The 16,553-nt window shown below is 34.9% G+C and overlaps 1 protein-coding gene across 2 annotated transcripts in view; it reads left to right on the top strand.

Moving 5' to 3' along the window:
• Positions 1 to 16,553, top strand: part of LOC136858164 (hemicentin-1) — a 709,155-nt gene that overhangs the window by 585,453 nt on the left and 107,149 nt on the right. For both annotated transcript variants that reach the window (XM_067137503.2, XM_067137504.2), the window contains exons 36-37: positions 1,494 to 1,625; positions 10,822 to 10,948. In XM_067137503.2, coding sequence (XP_066993604.2) covers positions 1,494 to 1,625; positions 10,822 to 10,948 — 259 coding nt within the window. The remainder of the gene's footprint in view (positions 1 to 1,493; positions 1,626 to 10,821; positions 10,949 to 16,553) is intronic.

Raw genomic sequence — 16,553 nt, forward strand, 5'->3', positions numbered from 1 at the left:
CTTCACTGCTAGGCCATGTGCACAGACTCTTAAAAACAGAAATTTGTACAAACTATAATGATGCACATATCCAATATTCCTTAACTTCAAATCCCTATTATAATATTATGTTATTGGATTCCTTTGCTACAGGTTCATGAATAGATATATACCGTATTTACGTGAATAATCCCCACATATTTAAAACAAGTTTGAGGCAAGAAATTGGGGTGCAGGTTTTATTTGTGTCAATGTTATAATGCTGCAAAGGTACGATCCTGATTTTAGGTTAGAAAATGTTTGTAAATGACGATCTCCCAATTTTAGGTTAGGAAATTTCCGTAAAATAATTTGTAATATAAAGTAGAGAATATCATGTGAATTTGAGCACAGCTCCAAGTGCTCAATGTCAAACAAAGAAGTGCATGTACAAGGAGGCAAATGAACTGTATTCTTTGAAGTGTCTCTCCATTTGGAAATAAATGATTACTGGTAACTGTAAGAACTATTGTATATTCAAAATCTAAATGTTGGTCTAATTCAGTTTACTACTGTATCATTATTTTCATCTTAACAACTTGTTTATGTGAACAATAACAATTGTTACATAATTATTGTTTAATAATAATAATAATAATAATAATAATAATAATAATAATAATAATAATAATAATAATAATAATAATAATAATAATAATAATAATAATTCCTTAGACAAAGATGATTATTGTGCAGTTTTTAAGCTATGCTGCAAGTACTGGTAACTGATAACTAATTCAAAAGTTTGCTAAGGTAAGCAAATAGAGAATCTGAATATTGGTCACCTCTATAGTGTAACTGTTAGTACTATTATTTGCTCTCCTCAAAGGCCCAGGTTTGATTACCAGTACCACCAGAGATTTGAGAATGGCTGGAGGGCTGGTATGTGGTTGAAATGGTTCATGCAGCTCATCTCTATGGGGGTTGTATCTTTACCGCTTCAGGATGAGGACAAGAGTTTATTTTAGTATCTTTGCATCCGGGAGATAGTAGGTTCGAATCCCACTATCGGCAGCCCTGAAAATGGTTTTCCGTAGTTTCCCATTTTCACACCAGGCAAATGCTGGAGCTGTACCTTAATTAAGGCCACGGCCGCTTCCTTCCCACTCCTAGGCCTTTCCTATCCCATCGTCGCCATAAGACCTATCTGTGTCGGTGCGACGTAAAGCCCCTAGCAAAAAAAAATTTTAGTATCTACATATATTTTAAAAGCCTTTACTTTCTTGGGCATACTGCAATAAGCCTGGATGAAACCAGGCTGTTTGAAAAACATTTCACATTTTCTAATTACCCTAAAGATGTATAAGCTCATTACAATAAGCTCAAAAATATCAGGCTGATTAGGAAGTGCTAGATAGTTTTCCAGTTAGGGAGCATTGTAAAATGATGGTGCTCTTTGCAAATAAGCTGGATTTTTCAATTGTCGTATGACATATATAAGACTCAGGAATAAAACATGCAGCATATGCTTACAGGTGAGAAGCTTGTACTGAAACATACTGGCTTGGGTGTTGGACCAGATGGTATACAGCAGCTTGATGTTGAAGTGAATGGTGACGTTCCCTTCATTCCCATTGAATCAATTGCAGTTGTGGAACCATATGAAGGTATGTTGAAAACCTGTAATTTAAAAAACAGAATATTAATTTGAATTTTTCAGAACATTTGAAGGAAAGCTCAAAATGTGAATCTCCTTAGGAATAAAATACAAATTTCCTGGTTTCTGGATAGTTGCTATGGCCAACTCGTTATATGACTGTTAGTAATACTGAAGATACCCAAATACTTCGCATAGTCGAATTAACCACACATCCTAATTTTAGGAGAGTTTTTTAATTGGGTTTATTTTGCATTTTATTTATAAGAAATTAGTCCTATATAATTGATTTTAAAGCGATCTCACCGAGAATTGCAACTCTGACTTTATAAACCACAGACAAACTTTACACCATCATAAATGCTCATGCCCCTACCAATGAAAAAAAAAAAAAAAAATTGAAAAAAGGAAGTCAATAATTTCTGGGATCTCCTTGATCAGACAATGAATAAAATAAATATGAATAACATCAGGATCCTTATAGGGATTTTAACGCTCAACTGGGTAAGGAAAAAAAGTATCGAGATGTAGTAGGAAAGTGGGCTCCTCAGAAATGGCCAAAGACTCATAGAAATTTGCAGAACCCATGGAGTAATCTCCAAATCTACATATTTTAAAAGAAAACCACACAAACGTAAAGCTTGGAAACATCGTGATTGGACAAAAGGGGAATGGCATCTAGACCACGTACGTATGGACTAATTCTTTCACAAAGAAATCCACAATGTCAAAATTCTAAGAGGAATGAACACTGGTTCAGATCATTACTTAATTAAAATCAAGATTAAATTTACTCCATTAAGAAGAAAAAGACAAAATAGAGTTGGAGAGAAAATGACATACGACCATCATCAGTTAATCCAGAATGCCCAGTATCGGCAAAGAATAGGAATTACAAAACTAAAAGACAATTTGGATGAACTAATACCAATTCTTAAACAGAATGCAGAAGATCTAGCACCATTAAATCCAAGGAAAAGACATGCCTGGTGGACCTCTGACTGTGATAGAATGCATGAAGAAAGACATCAAGCTTCGATGAAATTGCAAGCCCACAAAACAGAAGGAAACACCACTAACCTCAAGAATGTCAGAAAAAAAAATTCACACAAACTATTAGAAGAATTAAGAGAAAATATCAAAAAGATTGAATAAACTCTATTGAGGAAAATTATTACAGAACCAATCCTAGAGATTATTACAAAGCCTTTGATAAACAATTGCAAAAGTACAATCCCTCCCACCCTACATTATTGTTGAAAAATGAAGATGGAAAAATAGTGTATAACAATAAGGAAAATGCAGGAATCATGGCAGAAGCATTTAACAAGCTTGTTAACAGCGATGAACCTGAATAGCTCTTATTAATTGATACACACACCCCAGTAAAAACTAAACCAGAAAATATAAACCCACCTAAAGCAAAAAAAGTTGAGACAGTGCTTAAGAACTATGAAGCATGTGGAGAAGACCAGTCTTTTTGCAGAGATGTGGAAATACACTGGCAATGCAACTCAGACATCCCTCCATATGAAATTACAAAAGATTTGGATATCAGAGAAATTCCCAGAACAATGGACAAAAACTATAATTAATCCAATTCATAAGAAAGGTGAAAGAAGTAAACGATAACTACAGATGTATTTCCATCCTTGGCTGCCCATATAAGATTTTCTCTAAGATACTATATAATCGTATTAAAGAACGATCAAGAATTACGTAAATACAAGGGAGGCTTCAGACCTTGGAAAAGCTGCTCTGAACAAATAATTACTTTGAAGCTAGTCATGGCATATTATAGAAAATGAAACAAGCCCCTTTCAGTAACGTTTATAGATTTCAAGAAAGCTTAAGACTCCATCCACAGACCATCATCATTAAAAATTTTAAGACATTTTGGACTTCACCCAAACCTAATCAAATTTATTGAACTTACTCTAACTAATACATTTTCTAAAATTAAGTTCAGAAGAGAATTTTCTGAACCGTTATTGGTAATAACTGGTTTAAGACAGGGTGATGGATTGTCACCTCTTCTTTTTAACTGTGCACTAGAGTACGTTATGTGGGAATGGTACAGGAACGACTCGAAAAATATAAGAATTGGAACCCAGAAGGATAACATACGTTTGAACTGTCTAGGATTTGCTGATGATCTAGCTTTTCTGGCCAATGATATTCAGGAAACAAAACAACAAATAAAATCTTTACAGGAAATAGCTCAAAATATTGGTTTGAAAATTTCATTGGGAAAAAACAGAAATTATGCTAACTCTGCTTCTGCTTGCAAACAATTTTTTTGTTATTTGCTTTCCATCCTACTAACTACTTTTACGGTTTTTGGAGATGCTGAGGTGCCAGAATTTAGTCCTGCAGGAGTTCTTTTATGTGCCAGTAAATCTACCGACACGAGGCTGACGTGTTTGAGCACCTTCAAATACCACCGGACTGAGCCAGGATCGAACCCGCCATGTTGGGTTCAGAAGGTCAGCGCCTCATCCGTCCGAGCCACTCAGCCCGGCACCAATCAGAATTAAGCTGGGAGACCAAGAAACAAAGATTGTAGAAAAGTTTAAATATTTAGGTGAAATAATCATGTATAACCTGAACAAGAAACCAGCATTGAAAAACAGAATAGAGAAACTGGTTACAGCACAGCATGTTACCAAGAATACATATAATAAAATGTGTCTCTCAATAGCAACTAAATTGAAACACTACAAAACAGTCACCCAGCCACAAATTACATATGCATGTGAAACATTATTCGAAACAACAAACACAGTTGCAATAGATAGAGTATTCAAGTTAGAAAGGAGAATAGTGACAACCTGTTTAAATAAAAATTATCATGTAAATGGAGTCTGGAGACTAGCTTCCAATGAGACAGTTAACTAGCATAATGAAAAAGAAATGAATATCATTCTTAGGGCATCTAATACGGTCACCAGAAAACAGAATCAGTAGAAAAATAATAGGAAAATTATAGAAGAGTAAGAGTAAGAATAATATCAGATGGATCACAGAACTTAAAGAAGACATGAGAGACTTACATATTACAATAGAAGATTTAAAATACAAAACAAATGCACTCTAGATATTGAGAGATAAACACACTAGACTACAGATGAAAATCAACAAGCAGAGAATAGGAAGAGAGATTCCAAGAGCAGAAATAAAATTATGTTCAGAAAGGATGAAACAGTATTGGGCTGACGAAAAAGAAGAAAACCCTCCATAAACCTAACTGAAGTAATCCTATGTTGGCTAAAAAATTTTTTAAATAAATCTATAATTATGTACTCCAAACCAGAATAAAATATAAATTTGTTTTTAAGAAAAATATCATATTCTTCAAATGACTCTACTTACAGTAACAAAAAGTTAATGTGAATAACAATTTCTATCAATTTAACACTAATCTGTGCATTAAAATATTAATGTCAATAATTGCATGCCTCCTTACCTCTATTCATCATCACTTTCATTGACATCACTTGCGAGGGTCATTTTTGTCATTGCCCTCTACCCATAGAGCATCATCCTAAGTTCTGTCAAATGAATTCATGATACAGCATGTTTTGAATGATTTTTTCACCAGTGGTAGCAAAATGAAATCCCATTTACATTTTACCCACTCACAAATCTGAGTCACATGTGACTGCTTTTTTTCCACTCTGTGTGAACTTGTGTTCTTCATCAGCGATCCATCTGGTGCTTTAAATGGCTAGTTTATGCACGCATCTAGTGGTTGGAGGCTGGATGATAGGCATCCAGAGTTAACCACCAAATCAGTTTTCCCTTGTTGCAACTTCTGTCGCACTTCTTGAGTTGTATATCCGCAGAACCTGTCTACAAACATGTCAACCATGAGGTCTCTTCTGCCCATTCACCCTTTTGGATTCTCTATCACTAGTATGCTTTTACTGATACTTTTGGAATAGTATTTTGTTTAAATATCACATAAGTGGTAGCTTTTGTCCATTGCCAATTATGCACAATATGACTGTATACCTTTATTTTTCACTGTTGTCATTTCCCTGTTTTTCATTACACTGGATTCTACCCCTTTTTTGACAGTGTTGTCAGGTAGCAGTTCATCATAGACCAGGGTTTGATCCACATTACCAATTTGTGATAGAATATATTAATGTTTTTGGTGCAAATTTATTATGTTGCAATGTAAATTCACTACTTTTTCTTTGAAATCACCTGGAAACCATTGAGCAGTGTTACTTCTTGTCTGGAAGCCTTGTGATTGCAATTAAAAAACCATCATTCAATCAGTCAGTCACCACTGACCTGCATTTAGAGCTATCTCTCAGGTGTCAGATTCTCTTTCAGTTGTTTACCTTGTCTTTTCTTATATGATTTGAAAGAAATTGGAAGTTCATCAAACATCTCCTTTGGTGAATTATTCCAATCCCTAATTCATCTTCTTATAAATAAATATTGCTCCCAATTTGCCCCAATCTTGTTTGCCAGCTCTGGCTTCTAGTTCCTTGGCTATAGCTATAGCTTTCAGTTGATACATTTCACTTTTAACTGCTTATTTGTACTGTCTCTTATCATCTACATACCTAAAAACACAGTCTTTCTTTGAGGTCTGGATGCTTCACTTTTTTTGGCCATAAAATGACCAGTGATTAATATTTGTTTCTTGAAGTTATATTTTTATTTTTTGCCAGTTGTGAATACAACTTTCTCTGGCATCGCACTTTCTTCCTGCTTTGCGGTTTTCGATGTTCTCTGCATCTTCAAAATTGATCAGCTTTAATTTAGCCATGAATGAACAATAATGAGAACTTGCAGCCATACTTAACCCATTCGGGTCATATGACGAGCTGTGGTTGCACATGGCTTTATGGCGCATGAATCAAATGACAGGCTCAGCTCGCAATGATGCAGTGCCTCGCTTATCTTCATATTTTAAATTCCCTTTGCAATATAATTTCTAACAATACACCCTGTAGGGAACTAGAGGCTTGTGCTGTTTGTAAAACGATGCTGTCTGTATTTCTGTATGACACTGGAATTGTTGAATAACAATTTATTTTCAACAGTATTCAGTATTCATTATGCAGTAGAACTGGTTTCGCGGTAATGTCAACGAGAGATTGAAGGCACTTGTAGATATTGTTTTAGATTATAATTACAGCAATAATAACATTTTGGAAAATTAATCCGATTTTGAGGATAGTGATAGCAACAGTGAAAGTTACTGAAGTGGGCAGAAGATTGAAGAAACCGCGCACCAGGTTCTTCCAAACGTGCATGGCCAATGACACAAAAGAACTGTAGTGGTTGGAAATTGGAGAAAAAAGATGATAACCCTGATATATATCCATTTTGTGGATACAGTGGCGTTTCAGAAATACTTAGGAAAAATGTGTAGTCTGGCCACTGTCCAAAATTGTGATGTTTTAGAGTACATGGATCCACTCTTTTAGAAATTATTTGAAATGAAACATTTGTACCACAGCCAGCAGTCACTCAAGGAATGAAGAATGGGTAAGCCATAACCTTCAATGACATGAATGTGAAATTTGAGTGAATTATCTTCATTAGTTTTTATTTTATGCATGTTATTGTGTGGTAGGTACGCTCAAACTACGGGCAGGCAAATTAAATCTGATTCCACAGTCAACAATGTGGCTATTTATTGTGACTTGAATGGGTTAACACATAGGTCACACTTCACTTTTAACATGCTACCCATGCTACACAGATTGAGGCCAGGATTTATTGCTTGAGGCAAAGCAGTACCAACCTTATTTCAAATAATGCACACACATGAATTTTTCTTTGTTCAATTCCAGAAAAAATATGCATGGAGTATTTGTGTATATGCGGTTATTTGTAGTAGAAAGTAAACGATCATCATATCAGAATTTCTTTCTGGAGTAGTATGCCTTGTTAGAGCACAAAAAACACATTCCTGAATTTCAGGTTGGCAGTTGGCAACATAAGACTTATTGAATAGAAATTTACATAAATTTGTGTGTTATTTTACAATAGCTTTAAGTAAACTCTCCATTTTACAAATCAGTAATGGAAAGGATAAAACAATTGTCAAATTGAAGTCATGTGTAAAAAGGTAGTAACATGAAAAGGAATAGAATAAACACAGTGACAGGTCAGCATTAAAAGAGGGAACAATAGAAAAGAACACAAGGGCAAATGTGAAAACACAAAAGGACAATCTTCACATCTTCAAAGGGCTAGGCTCTCTCCTCTTCAATCCTAACTTTTCTATAACCATTTCTTCTCATTCCTCGACAAGCTCATTTCTGCTTCCTAACTCCATCAGGAGCTGGACATCAACATTAATTGAGAGGCCTTCTTGACAGACCTCAGCTTGATGTCAGAAGGGTAGGCTAAGAAGAAATCTGGATAAACACTGGAAACGGATTCAACAAAAAGATAAAAAGTACAGTTGGTAAAATACTAGGAGCATGGGAAAACACAAAAGGAGTCGATGATGATGATGACCTGTCACTGGGAATATCCTATTATGTATTCCTGTCATGTTCCTATCTTTCTATATCTGGCTTTATTCTTCAATTTACAAAATGTTTTTTTCAACTCTATAAGAAACCTCAATGCCTTCAGATGACTCAGAAGTGAAAATCATTCTGATTATATTTGGTTATTCTTTAAGACACATTGCCACCCAATAACTTGTTCAATGCACATTTTTTATTGGTCATGGTTTTTCAGAGACAGTGTCCATACTGAAGTGATGATATAAATGCATCAGAGACTTAGGTAAGGAAGAGATATTAGTAGAGTACAGGCAAAGGAAACAAAATTCTTGAGGAGCAGAATAGGAGTTACAAGAATTTTTTTTTTTAATGAGAAATGAGAAGGTGGAGGGAATATTGAAAGAAGAACCCATACAGAAGAGAGTAAAGGAATATCAACTAAGATGAAATGGACATGTCAAACAAAAGGAGGATTCAAGGATACCAAAAAGAATGTGCGAGAGGAAAGTGGGTGGCAAGAGTTTAAGGGGAAATCAGAGAGACAGATGGCTGAAGGGCATGAATGACTGGGTTGAGAAGACAGGAGAGGACTGGAATAAAGTGTTGACTTGGAGCTGGTTGAATGATGGGAAATGATGGAGAAGTGTATATTACAAACAGACGTGGCCAGTGGCTGGAAAAACATGAAAACATAAATGGATTTACAAGGACAATCTCCAGATCTTTATACACATCCATTTTCAATGGATGAAACAAATGGAATGAAAGACTCTTAAACTAGAACACTTATCCAATGACCGTTGGTAATATAAGGTATAGTTTCAGCTCTAGAGGATAGAGTTGTTAATTAAAAATTTGAATTAATGGGCAACTCAAAACTCATGAATCATAACCGACTTGTATTGGGATTAAAAATTAGTCATTAATATGGGATATAATCTAAATAATCAGTTTTCTTTACACACTCTGAAGGAACATGCTACTCCAATTTCTTCACTCTAGTTTTGTTGAAATAATAAAACACCAATATGTTTGCAGTATGGGTCAGTTGTTATAATAATATGAAGAAAGAATATCTCTTTCAGTACCTACCTAGAAGAAGAAAAGTTGTTATTACATACATTTTCAATATTTTCTAAAAATTCATAACATAATTTCTTTCCTTCATAAGGTAACGTTGGTTGTGAGGTACATGGATGTACAGGCCGTATTGGAATTATAGCGACAAAAAATCAGGGATGCTCTTTGTGTAATGTTAAGAATGATAGTGCAATCGGATTGGTGAAGAACATTTTTCTTTTCAAGAAAATGAGGTTACTTCGTTACTTCCAGGTGCATGATTCAAATTGACGAACTTGTCATATTGCTATGCCAGAGTACAAGCCACTGCAGTGCTTTAGGGAAGAGAAGGGGAGGGAGGGGAAGTTGGGTGTATGATGGAGACAGAAATAGTGCTCCGCACGCATGCACAAGTTTCGTCGTTTGACTCGCTCAGGATTATCCTTGTTGCACACACAGTACGAGAACACACAGTAATTAAGACACACTTGTCAGTCAAGGAATGCATCAGATCTTTCCTGCTCTCATCCGTTGGTCGCAGTAACATTCTTTATTATTTAACATGCTGGAAGATGCAACGCTGCCGTACCATGATTGTGTATTCCTTCACTCACAACATTGTAAATGGAATTCAGTACTGAAGTGTATACCGAATGGTTTGATCACAGTAGATATTCAATGTGCCCCAATGCACAGTTCACAGTGGCTCAGTAGTGACCTTTGGACTCTGTTCAGCATGTGTGGTGTGTCGGGAATGATCTGGAAAGCTGCCTATATTCTTAACTGCCTACTGGGGCTGGGAAGTGGCTACGCAAATCGAACAAGAATCTTGTGCATTTGCACCGAGCATTACCTCTATCTCCCACTTCCCACTTCCCTTCCTTTCCCTCCTCTGATGAACAGCAACAGGCTCTCTGTCATAGCATATATGGCAAGTTCATCAATTTGAACCACACACCCGGAAGTAACCAAGTAACCTTATTTCTCGAAAAAACATTTTCTTCACCAATTCAATTGCAGTTGTGTTCTTAACTTAATAGAAATAGCATCCCCGATTGTTTCATCAGTATAGTTCTGATACATCCTGATACATTGACAAATGCAGAATAAATATTCAATTAGAGTTGTGCGAAATTTTATATTCTATACTGCTCTATGTACTATCTGAATGGGCTGTGTTATTTGGGCAAATTCTTCACTGTCTTACCAGACAGATTTATTTCATTAAAACTTATTCTCTTATTGAAGATTCATGATTTGAGGGGCAGCAAAAGGGCAAATTTTATTTGTAATGTTGGAAGTTAATGATAGCCCCCAACTTAATTCCCTGTCATAACATGGTGGATAATTCTGACAAAGGGTTATGAAGCATGCCATGTATGAATTAATGCTTAATGTTTTTTATTTTTCAGTGATTTTGGCTACTTTTTGTTATAGTACTCTATTCAAGTTACTAAACCTCAAATTTTTCTTTATATAGTTTTACCAACTTCTTGGTTTGTAACTTCTAATTTAAGATGTAATGTATGATTATAAAACATTTCAGGACAAAAGAGTATCATTTCAATCAATATAGTAAAAATCACATATGTTGTATTATCTTAAAAATTTTGGAAAGTTTTGTTTCAGTTGACTTATAATCATATAATCCTTTGTCTGCAGAGGACTATGTTCAGATAGGACCTGATGAGCTTTTTGCTTCATCTAGTGGAACATTAAATGCAAATGGCTTGTTGATAAGTTACGTCTGGAATAAAACTATCACTTACAACTCGGGGACCAGTATGCCGTGAGTATCAATGATTAGAGAGTTCTTTGTATACCATGCAGACCTATTCACTATTTACATCTAAATTAATTATAATTTGCATTAGCAAAGCATAAGCATTCTTACCCTCTACACTTCCCTCAAAACCAAACTGAATAAGTTCTGGGTGTCTCAAGATATGTCCTATCAATTTATCTCTTCTTCTGGTTAAATTTTGCCAAATTGTTCTCCTTAATGACAAAGAAAGTCATATAAAAATTAACATTCAATCAGCCAATCAGTACTATTAATGAAATGTTTCCATTGCTTGTATTTATTACATATTACTAATTGGTATTTTTTTTTTCCTATTTTAAGGGCCTCTTCAGTGTGTTAGTTTCTTTGGATCAACATTGTAAATAGTTCAATGTTAACATATTCATTGACATACTTTAATCATCAGTTTTATAACACTGAATGAGAAGTTATTTAAATTTAAAATGTGTAGAATAAATTAAAATTTTTTAAAATAGGAAGTCTCAGAACTGTTAAATGCTTTTATGTCCATTTATTACTTGGTCTAAAATTTCATATATTTACTGAACTTACTGTTCAAGTTTAAATTTTATTTAAATATCTGTAGTAGGTCTACTTCACCCTGGATTACTAACCTTTCATCTGCCGGACTATACACACACATATGAGTAGCTCCCCTTCTTCCTCCGGGAAAGGTATTTTCTTCACTTTCTCCCTAGCTTCCTTTGTGCAAATTCTGACATTATGGAGAACAGTTGTGTCACCATGCATTGCTTCATTCTGTCTATACGGTGACTCCATCATCTGAGGTACGAATGCTTCGTGACATGACATTTATATACAGTTGAGCATACATACATACATACATACATTTATTTATTTATTTATTTATTTATTTATTTATTTATTTATTTATTTATTTATTTATTTATTTATTTATTTATTTATTTATTTATTTATTTATTTATTTATTTATTTTTATTTTTTTTATTTTGCATGTTTGAAAAGTAAATAATTGCTTATTGGACACTGTGACAGTGAGTACTTCCATTATTAGTGTCAGAAAATATAATTTTATTGTCACATTCTCATTAGCTGTAATTGTGTGTTGAAATCTGGAAGATGCTCCAGAAACTTTAAGTATGTAATAAACAGACAATATCAGAGATGACCCACACACAAAACTACAACTTTTGACAGAAGTAGATGACACTGGCGACAGCACAGCATAACTTTGTGAGATATGCAATACCGGAGCATGGCTTTGAAAATGATGACATCAAAATAACCAACAGTGAATCCGACCCCGATTATAAACCACAGTTAGACGATTCCTATGATTTAGATAAGTCAGGAATAAAGACAAGACATGATCCTGAACCAGCATACTCAAATGAGGACAACGATTCAACTAATAGCAATTCAAACCTGATTGTTTCCAGTGCTAGGCATCTGAATATTGTAGTCCCTAAGATGAACAGCCTAAGAGGAGAAAATAAATATAAATGGTCAGTGCTTTCATCCAGAAACTGTAATACTTGGACACCAACCAGGGGCATAATTCATATAAAGCAATCCCCATTAGGAGAAGCCAGAAATCCTTCAATCTGTATGGGATCATTTTCTTTAATGATTTCACATTAGATAAACTTTTACATCACACAAATGAGGAAATACAAATTCAAAGCAGCATCTATGCTACTGGTAGTACAACAATTTCTCAAATAACCAGCGAAGAAATCAATCATGTTCTCACTAGAGAGCTATTTGATCCAACTTTCTGTGGGTACAGAAATAAGGCGATAATATCAAGCGAGTGCTTTGATTTTCTGTTGAAATGCCTTAGGTTAGATAATAAATCTAATGTTATCTGTTTTACGTCCCATTAACTACTTTTGTGGTTTTCGGAGATGCCGAGGTACTGGAATTTAGTCCCGCATGAGTTCTTTCTTTTTTAAATAATAAATCTGTTGGGGTAGAGACGAGTAAGAGACAAGTTTACAGCTATTCAAGAAGTGTGGAAGAATCAAGAACTCTCAAGAATCATACAAGCCAGGGAGGTACACAACCACTGGCGGACAACTTGTTGAATTTCACGAACATTGTCCTTATCAGATGTAAATCCCCAACAAACCCACAAAATATAGAATTAAGATTGTTACGTTGAACAATGTTGGGACCAAATACATGATTACTTCAATGGGTAGAGAAATACCAACACCATTACCATTACCAATACAATAAGCTTAACATAGTGTCGTATATAATTGGTACCAGTTTCGAACCTACATACATTGGGTCATCTTCAGTCATGATCTAATTGGAAACATATGTTTACATAAACCAACAATAAAGAATACAACATGTCCTCCACCACCACTACCACCAATACCACAATTACCACCACCAGCCACCCAGTTCTTTATTCTACTTTGTGACTGTGACATAAGTTACAAATGTTGTGGCCTGTCAAGCACTACCATCATTTTAGTCTCCATTTTAGATGTGTAGTCCGACTTCATCAATGTTTTAAATGAAGACATACCAAACACAGTGGCCTGAGCCCACTAGAAATTCAAGATTTCATCTCTATTCTAGAGCTGGTTTTGAATAACAATTGTTTCACATTTGACAATACCATTTATCAGCAAAATGGGTTAGCTATGGGATCGCCGGCATCAGGCATCCTAGCTGAAATCTATCTGGATCATTTAGAACACACCAAAATTAATAACAACATCTTTAGTAATATTATATTTGGACAAGATATGTGGATGACACACTTATGATCATGAACGAAAGTGCAACTGATGCCATCACCACTGTATCCAATCTTAATCACATTGACCCACATATTGAGTTTACACTAAAATCAGAGAAAGATAAAATACTCAATTATTTAGATCTAATGATCATCAGACAACCTGGTTCATTGTGCTACAAGATTTTTAGAAAACCAGTGCAAACTTCTAACACAATCCATCAAGATTCCATACACCCACATGCTCATAAATGTGCATCATACCATAGTATGGTACACTGCACTTTTAGCATCCCACTGTCTAAAAAAGAACTTAAAAATGAATTAAATACCATATGCAGTATAGCTAAATTTAATGGCTACAACAGCTCCTTCATAGAGAAAATCATCAATAAACATAAACACCAACCTTCAACCACCTTAACAAAAAAAAACTCACAACAATTTTTTATCTACTTTTACGTTTAATAATAAATGAGTCTACCAAATTACAAAACATATTTAAAAAGCATGACTTCAAAATAGCCTTTAAAACTTGTAACAGAAACACAGATATTTTACACAGTACCAATTCTATTAATCATAGCAATAAGTTCACGAAGTCAGGAGTTTATAGACTCAATTGTAATAATTGTAATGCATTTTATGTCGGTCAAACAGGTAGGAGCTTCCATACAAGATACATAGACCATGTTAACACCCTGAAATATAACTGATTTTCGGCCATGGAACAGCACATGGGTGATACTAAACATAAGTTTACTAATATCAACGAAGACTTGAAAATTCTCAAAGTTATACAAAAAGGCCCCCTGCTCAATATTACAGAAAACTATTTTATCCATCTGGAACAGTTTTTCAATCCTAATTTAAATCAAAATGAAATTTCAGAGAAATCAAACATTTTATTTGACCTTTTAATTCCTATCTTTAGTAATCATGTCTCAGATAAAAATAATTCTTTCTGCTGGCAAAAACTGTTAAATCAAACTAAAATTTAAAAAATAGATATTGAAGGTCTATTACATGCTGTCATGTCCTTACGTTTCTTGACATTTCAGTGTTTAGCACTTGCTGCCTTTAATACTACATACAATATATGTTGTTGTTTGAGTCATCAGTCCATAGACTGGTGTGATGTAGTTCTCCATAACATCCTATCGTGTACTGACCTTTTCTTTTGTACATAACTACTATATCCTCATCCTACATCTGCTCTAATATGCTTGTCATATTAATACCTTGGTTTACCCCTACCGTTCTTACCCACTATACTTCCCTTAAAAGCCATCTGCATAAGTCCTGGGTGTCTTAAGTTGTGTCCTGTCATTCTATCTCTTCTTCTCGTCAAACTTAGCCACAGTGATCTCCTCTCACCAATCTGATTCATTATCTCTTCATTCGTGATTTGATCTATCCATCTCACCTTCAGCATTCTTCCGTAACACCACATTTCAAAAGCTTCTATTCTCTTTTTTTCTGAGCGAGTTATCGTCCATGTTTCACTTCCATACAATTCCATGCTCCAAACGAAAGTCTTCAAAAACACTTTTCTAATTTCTATATCAATGTTTGAAGTGAGCAGATTTCTTTTCTTAAGAAAGGCTTCCTTACTTGTGCTAGCCTGCATTTTATGTCCTCCTTACTTCTACCATTGTTAGTTATTTTACTATCCAAGTAACAGTATCCATCCACTTCCTTTAGGACTTCACTTCCTGATCTAATATTTCCTGCATTACCTGCCTTCGTTCGACTGCACTCCATTACTCTTGTTTTGGACTTATTTACTTTCATCTTGTACTCCTTACCCAAGACTTCATCCATACCATTCAGCAACTTCTCCAGATCTTCTGCAGCCTCAGATAAAATAACAATATCATCGGCAAATTTCAGGGTTTTGATTTCCTCTCCTTGGATTGTCATTCCCTTTCCAAATTCTGATTTCCTTTACTGCCTGTTCTATATAAACATTGAAAATAAGGAGAGAAACTGCAGCCTTGTCTCACCCCTTTCTGGATTGCTGCTTCATTTTCATAGCCCTCGATTCTTATCACTGCAGACTGATTTTTATGTAGATTGCAGATAATTCTTCTTTCTTGGTACCTGATCCCAACCACCTTCAGAATGTCAAATAGTTTGATCCAATCAACATTATCAAATGCCTTTTCTAGATCTATGAATGCCATGTATGTGGGCTTGCCCTTCTTAATTCGATACTCTAAGATCAGATGTAAAGTCAGGATTGCTTCACGTGTTCCTACATTTCTTCTGAAGTCAAATTGATTTTCTTTCAACTCATTTTCAACTTGTCCTTCTATTCTTCTGTAAATAATACATGTTAGAATTTTGCAAGCATGAGATTCTAAACTAATGGTGCAGTAACATTCACACTTGTCAGCACCGGCTTTCTTGAGAATAGGTATAATAACATTCTGCGAATATCAGACAATACTTCTCCTGTCGCATATAACTTGCACACGAAATGGAATAAAATCGCCATGCTGGTTTCTCATAAATAGGGGCCGTATTTTTTGGTAATAGCGATACGCACAAAATTTTTCATATCTTCTTTCTAGCCTATATATGACATATTTTTGTGAAATGAACTCGCAAAATATCGCAAAATCTGATTTATTACGCGAATCGCGCAAATAATCACGAAATATACCCCACTTGGTACGAAAAATGCGAAATCGTATCGGAAAAGATCTCCAATAAACGTTTAAATGCTTCTGAGAACTTGACTATAGTAGTTTCCTTCTCAGTTGATTGATAGCGCTGTATATTCTCTACACAAATGCACACAAAGCGATGAGCCCTGTGTATCGGAGGTATGTGTATTCAGTTCTG

The sequence above is a fragment of the Anabrus simplex genome, chromosome 1 (assembly GCF_040414725.1).
Source record: "Anabrus simplex isolate iqAnaSimp1 chromosome 1, ASM4041472v1, whole genome shotgun sequence".
Lineage (NCBI taxonomy): Eukaryota > Metazoa > Arthropoda > Insecta > Orthoptera > Tettigoniidae > Anabrus > Anabrus simplex.